The sequence below is a fragment of the Corticium candelabrum genome, chromosome 4 (genome assembly GCF_963422355.1).
Source record: "Corticium candelabrum chromosome 4, ooCorCand1.1, whole genome shotgun sequence".
Classification (NCBI taxonomy): Eukaryota; Metazoa; Porifera; class Homoscleromorpha; order Homosclerophorida; family Plakinidae; genus Corticium; species Corticium candelabrum.
Window position 1 is genome coordinate 4,238,807 of NC_085088.1, and position 7,153 is coordinate 4,245,959.

At 39.8% G+C, this 7,153-nt stretch overlaps 1 protein-coding gene across 3 annotated transcripts in view; it reads left to right on the forward strand.

Moving 5' to 3' along the window:
• Nucleotides 1-5,289, forward strand: part of LOC134179199 (collagen alpha-2(IV) chain-like) — a 17,485-nt gene extending 12,196 nt beyond the window's left edge. For all 3 annotated transcript variants that reach the window (XM_062646099.1, XM_062646100.1, XM_062646101.1), the window contains 8 exons: nt 1,697-1,765; nt 1,830-1,982; nt 2,040-2,102; nt 3,784-3,981; nt 4,050-4,178; nt 4,229-4,334; nt 4,646-4,826; nt 4,887-5,289. In XM_062646099.1, the coding sequence (XP_062502083.1) occupies nt 1,697-1,765; nt 1,830-1,982; nt 2,040-2,102; nt 3,784-3,981; nt 4,050-4,178; nt 4,229-4,334; nt 4,646-4,826; nt 4,887-5,123 (1,136 nt within the window). In that variant the 3' untranslated portion in view covers nt 5,124-5,289. The remainder of the gene's footprint in view (nt 1-1,696; nt 1,766-1,829; nt 1,983-2,039; nt 2,103-3,783; nt 3,982-4,049; nt 4,179-4,228; nt 4,335-4,645; nt 4,827-4,886) is intronic.
• The last annotated feature ends 1,864 nt before the right edge of the window (nt 5,290-7,153 follow it).

A 7,153-nucleotide genomic window follows, 5' to 3' on the forward strand; every position in this document is an offset into this window, starting at 1 on the left:
ATTGGATCTTTCTCTGACTCTTGTTTCAACTCTCCTGGTGTAACTACTGAGTCCAAGTATTGGCAAACCACCCGAAACATTTCTCCGCCCACAGCACATTCCGTATTATGCAAATTACCAGAGGCCCTTGAAAGAAAATCTGCAACCTGATTTTGTGTGCCTGGTCTGTATTGCACTCCAAAATTATACTGGTTTAAATGGTTGAACCATCTATGAATTTGAAGAGATTGATGGCCTGATCCTTCTGATGACAGTAAGACCGTTAACGCCTGATGGTCTGTTCGCAATACAAATTGGCGACTATACAAGTATGTGTGCCACCCTTCACATGCCAAAAGACAAGCCAGAGCCTCTCTTTCTCCCACTGAGTATTTCTTTTCTTGATCTGTCAATGCCCGTGAGGCAAACGCTATCGGTTTCTTGATGCCTTGTTTAATTTGGGTTAACACTGCCCCACTGCCATTCCTGAAGCATCACACGTGACATATATTGCATCAGCTATTGAAAAATGAGCCAAAACAGGTGGTGATACGATCTTTCTTTTCAATTTCTCTACTGCTTCTTCACATGTCGATGTCCAGACCCAAGGCACGTCTTTCCTCAAAAGTTGTCTTAGGGAGTCGTTATATCAGCATAATCCTCCATAAATCTAGAATAGTATCCCACAACTTCTAAGAATGATGCAAGCTCTTTCGTATTTGTTGGGATTGGAATGTTTACAATTGCTTCAATTTTTGAATGAATTGGTTTTAAGCCACTGGCATCGATTCTGTAGCCCATAAACTTGATTTCTGTTAGCCCAAATGAGCACTTCGTACTGTTTAATGTTAGATGGTGTCTGCTAGTCTTTCTAGAGTTTCTCTAGACGGCACTCATGTTCTGCATTGCTTGGGCCATGTATTGCTATGTTGTCCAAATATAGTCACTCCTTCAAGCCTTCTCAAAACTTGCTTCATAATCTTTTGGAACGCACTAGGGGCTGATGCCAAGCCAAAGAGAACTCGTCGAAATCGATACACCCCATCATGAGTAATGAACGCATTAATGCTCCGACTGCTCTTGTCCAGAGGAATGTGCAAATAGCCTTGAGATAAATCCAGTTTGGAGAATACAGTTGACCCATTAAATTCTGACATTTACTCTTCTAGAGAAGGAATTGGATACGTGTCCGGAATAACAGCTTTGTTTACTTGTCTTAGATCAAGGCATAGTCGGATATCTCCTGACTTCTTTGAGTTTCGTACAATCATCACATTCGACATCCAAGGGGAGGTATTAATCCGATCAATAATTCCTTCTGACAACATTCTACTGATCTCCTCAGATACTTTTTTCGCAAAGACAAAAGTATACGACCTATTGTCTGTCTCACTGGAGTCACATCTTGTCGTAGCATAGGCCGTTGTTTCTAAATTTTTCTACTTTGCCCAGTCCTTGAAAAATGTTGCTCCGTTTTTGTCTCACCTTGCCATCTACCATTAGTAACTTCTTTTCATTTGTCATAGTATCTACAATTTGAAATCCCAGTCTATGGAATAAGTCCACACCCATTAATTAGGTTTGCTCCCTTAGTTGTAACACAGAATGAGAAAGGAAAGGATTGCCTACCAGCAAAGCATACTGATAATGTCACTTGTCCCAAGACAGGAATAATTGATCCTTCATATGCTGATAGGGTAATTGACGGCTTTAATAGGTGCACCAGGAATTGGCTATGCAGGCGAGAAAGGCAACAATGGAAGTCAAGGAGCTGTAGGAGTTAAAGGTTGTTGATACAGAATTATATTTGTAAAAGCTAATGTAGTTTATTTGCTCTAAATGTGCAATAGGAGAAAAAGGATGGAAGGGTGGTATTGGAAGAAAAGGTTCTAAAGGTGACAAGGGATTCACTGGATGGAGTGGTTTGAAGGGTAAGAAGGGCGAGAAAGGATTTAAAGGGGAGAAAGGAGAGATAGGATCAAAAGGAATAGAAGGACGAAAAGGTTGGCTGTTTGTAGGAGATTACAAGTTTGATAAATATGGATTATCAAATGATGCAGGAGACAAAGCTGAAAAGGGATCTAAGGGACATGAAGGTGTAATGGGACCTCCAGGGCCAGAAGGTATTATGTTTAACACACACATTGGTTTGTAGCAGTTGGCAACCATTTGTTTGCCACAGTATTATATGATCTTGTAGTATACATTTTTAGTTGTGACAGCTAGGTACATGTTATTTGTAGATCACATGTATTATTATTGCATCCTCATCTCTGCATATTGTACTGATTTCTCTCTTTCACAATTATTAAGCTGTTGTCTATTAAGACATGCAGTACATGTACTGTAATTAAGACAGGCAATACATATACTGTACTGTACAGGACTTGCTTTAATTAAGACAGGCAATACATGTACTGTACTGTACAGGACTTGCTTTACTTAAGACAGGCGATACGTATATTGTACAGGAATTTGATTTTTTGGTTGAAATCTGTTTAAAACCATACAACTGCTATTTGATCATTAAAAAGTTATGCCAGCACTACTTTAGTTTAGGTCAATATTTATCTAAGGGGTCATTCAAAATTATCAACAATTTCATGAGCGTAGAAAGTGCATGCTTTTCTGAAGCCTCCCTTCCCCTCCCCAAAGCGTTTGCATTATTGTTGGTGCGCAATTCAATAGCTTGACCATGGTTCCATGACCAGTTTCTCTATGTGGTGCCACTCCAACTCGGAACCATTGATCTCCCGCGCAGCTTCCAGCAATCTTGGCACTTGTCGCGCAATCTTGAATGCCGGTTTCTTGCTGTGTCGCTGGCTGAGTCGTCGTGGCAGCGCCACGGTCGATGGCTTGCTTGATTCAATCTCCTTGCGAAGATCGTCAGGGATGAAGTTGACAGGTGGTCTTCAACCCTTCTGCCATTCCAGTTGACCCACCCAAATGATGTCAGCTTGAGGTTTCCGGTCATTCCAGTGGACAAAGATGAAAACTTGGAGAAAATCATGGTAGAGACAGCTGGACTCTTTATGGACAGCTGATGTTGTTCTAGAACAAATCTGGAATAGGCTGCCACACTCGTATATGTGTTGCAAATCCTGTACATATGGGTGACTAGCACGTGAACAATGAATGATGCATTTCTGGCCTTGGAAAACAGAGAAATTAGCACGGGCCATTTGCTACCGATCAACATTTTATAAAGCGTACAGATGCAATAACTCTCTCCTCTAGTGTGCGCTTTGAACGTTCATGAAATTGTCAATAAATTTGAACGACTCCTAAATAGGCACAATCTTTGGATATGAGATTATGAAAATAGCTTTGACATAATTCAGCTGTTTATATTAACAAATGCAATTTGTTTAATTTACTGAAGATTAATACCATTAAAATATAGCAGAGCAGGCACATAATGGCTTAGAACTCCAGACAGTATCTGGAGTTCAAGATCTTGTCGATTTGATTGTAGTGTTTAATATGTGATAATTTAGTGACACAATGCAGCTTGTGATTTGCTTTAGTGAACTTTTATTATATACATTGTGTGGTATATGTTTGAATGATATGATTTGTCACTTACTGTAAGAGTAACGTGCATCTGTGTCTAGCCATCACAATAGGTTTGTGTAGTGACAAAGATGTAAGTGCTATGCATAAATTGTTTTATTAATGCTATGGGCATGAACATTTTTGTGAAAACAGACCACAAAGCAGTATCCATATGCTTATCTAAATTTGGTGTTTCTGTGTGTAAATATGCTCTTTTGTGATAATGATATCATGGTGATGGTGAGACAGGACTAAATGGAAATAATGGTAATCCTGGACGAGATGGCAATCCTGGACAAGATGGCAATCCTGGACAAGATGGCAGTCCTGGACAAGATGGCAATCCTGGACAAGATGGCAGTCCTGGACAAGATGGCAGTCCTGGACAAGATGGCAATCCTGGACAAGATGGCAGTCCTGGACAAGCTGGTAGTCAGGGACCAAGAGGTTAGAACTTTTTTGTTGGTTAGTCTCATTTCTGAGATGCAGTTTGTAGTTGAAACTATGCTTTTAAGGACCATATGGAACAATTATTATTGTTCGACACAGCCAAACCAAGACTATTCCGGACTGCCCACTTGGATTTACATCACTCTACTCTGGCTATTCGTTTGTCTTTGCCCATGGGTTTGGTTTTGCCCAAGGTACATTATAAATATACTTTGTTTTTATTATCATAGCGTGTTGTTTTTAGGTCAAGACCTAAGTCGAAGTGGTTCATGCGTACAGAAATTTGCAGAAATCCCATTTGTTGCTTGCAGTGGCGGTTTTTGTGACTCTAGACTGAGGGCTGGATACAGGTTAGTGCACTTTGGCTCGATATCTTACAGTACTTCCAGAACTGAAGTAGGTAGCATTTCTTTTGCATGCACGAAAGTTCTTATGCATGTTTTGGTAAATCTTTAAAGTTACATATGGGAGTGTTTATGTTTCCATTTGTGCTCATAAGCAAAACCATTTGGCTATGGCATTAATCTTGGTGCACTTGTAAGTATATTAATTAGTGGTGGGTACAGTAGGTTGTTTTTGCATAGACTGATTATTTGTTGTTCAGTACGCTGACTGAACAACATGTTGTGTAGAAGGTTGTTGAGAATTTGCTGTTGTCTAGCTACTGGCTTGCTGTGAATGGACTCAATCGACCTAATGGAAACGAGAACGCTGACTTAATAAGCCGTTGCAGCGTTTGTGAAGGCAGTGCTGCTGTTATTACTTTGCACAGCCAAGCCCAGACCATACCATTGTGCCCTTTAGGATTTGTCAGTCTGTGGCAAGGATATAGCTATTATATGGTGGGTGATATTTATGGTTTTTGCACTTTTACTGTTTAGTATCATCTACAGTATTTGTAGAATACTGGTGTGAGCAGAGAAGGCAGTGGTCAAGATCTTGCTTCTCCTGGGTCATGTCTGGAAATGTTTGATGCTATACCATTTGCTGAATGCAATTGCAATGCCCGATGTCAGCGTCATGAATCAAATCGTGGATACTGGTTGGCAGCAATGGATGTAGCACATAACTCAAGAGTCTCAAGTGATCGGGCAGCTAAAAGGATAAGCAGATGTCGAGTATGTGCTCGAAATGACTAAGTGATCACTAAAGAACAAACAGATCTAGACTGACTGTTGCATGGATGTTACAGATAGGTAGTGGTGACATGCTGTAGTTGCTCTCGTAGTTTTCTTTTAGTGAACTGTTATCCAAACTTGTAGTTCCTATTTGTTACTACCTAACCTAGTCACAATTTTCTCCCCTCTCTGCCTCCTTCGCGTTTGACGCTTTGAACGTCTGATCACATGAGACTCTAGTCGAGCACGTGAATGTACTTTTGGGGTGAGCAAGAAGAGGACTGTGTGCGAGCCAATTTTTAGACTAGGTTATTACCACTATTACTCTATTAGACTAGGCCTCTTTGGTCATTGCTAAGGAAATTTTGAAGATATTAAAGAATCGACTGACCGTATTTTCTAAGGAAATGTTGTATTATATTTCCATCACACTAGATATTATTACTCAAGTGTAGTTCCCTCTAAGGGGCTGGGGTACACAAACACGGAATATCCCAACATAACACAATTTTTCTGTTTGATCTGATGTGCATACATAAATTGTACAAAATCCAAATTTGGTGCAACCACAGTCTGCAGGTGTTATTGATGAGAAGGGTGATGATGTAGTGAAAAGTAATAGTAACAATATGGAAAATGATTAGGAATGGAGACTAGTAGAGCGTCTTTGACGAAGAAACATTAAAGCTGTAGTGGGTTCCAACAAGGAGGTGTCATCTCTGGCAGGTGTGGAAAGAAGGAGGCCGGACACATGGGACATTTATGTTGGAAATTTGAAGGAAGATGTTACTGAATTACGAATTGTAGAATACCTGAAGGATAAGGGTGTGGAAGGGAAAATGTGTTTTTGTTACCATCAAGAATACGAGGTACAAGGAGTGCAAGAGTGAGAGTCCCATTGGAGTTCAAGAATAGAGTATTGGAGTCTAATTTCTGACCAGAGCACGTCAGAGTCAGATCGTGGGTATTTCGACCAAAAATGTCTGTTCGTGAAAATGAAAACAATTAATATGAAGATATCAACTAAACTAAAGATAGCCAGTTTCAACTGTAGATTGTTCAAGTTGGCAGCTGAGTATTCAGATTTGTTCAAAGAAGTGGATATACTTGCTGTGCAAGAACATTGGCTTCTACCTACAGAGCTGGGTAATTTAGCTTCTATTCATGAAGATGCTCTTTATTCTGCTGTGTCTCCTATGGAGATGGATAAAATTGTATTGGGAAGGCTATTTGGTGGGGTTGCAATATTGTTGCATAAACGTTTTTATCAGTCTGTCTCTACTATTCAAACTGCTTTGGACAGAATGTCTGCAATCCGGACTACTTCAGATCTATAGGAACTATACTTATTATTTCTGTGTACATGCCAGTTGACTATGGCAATGAGCAATCAGTAGAGGATTACATCACTGAAATTGTTTTTTTGGGAGGTCTATTAGAGTCAAATGAGTATGATAGTGTTATGATATTGGGAAACTTGAATACTGATCTTCACAAAGGCACAAGTCGTTTTTCAAGACGACTGGCTACATTTATGTCGGAGTTCAACCTGACAGCTATTGGCATGGATGATATTGAAGCGAATACTAAGAATACATGGCATAGTTCAGATTTCCAGACTCAATCATGGATTGCCTACATCGTAGTCTCTGAAGGTTTGACAAAAACGATTATAGATTTTGAGATAAGGGAGAACGGTGGTTATTTATCTGATCATTGGCCTATTGTTATGTCAACGAGTGTGGAAGTAGATGGTAAGATTTCAATACCAAAGAACAAGTCTGTTGGTAAAAAATAGTTGTGGAAACAAACCGCAATGGACAGTTTGGAGAGGTATAAACACTGTGTAGAACTGGAACTAAGTAAAATATCTATGCCAGTAGAAGCTGCTGTGTACAATGAGCCTGAGTCTTGTGGTCATCATCACGATATTCAAGAATATCATGATGCCATATGTGGAGCTTTGCTGACATCTGATAAATTATGTATACGGAAAGGCTCGGGTAGAGGAACGAGTAAATTGAGTTGGAATGATGATCTCAAGAAATCAA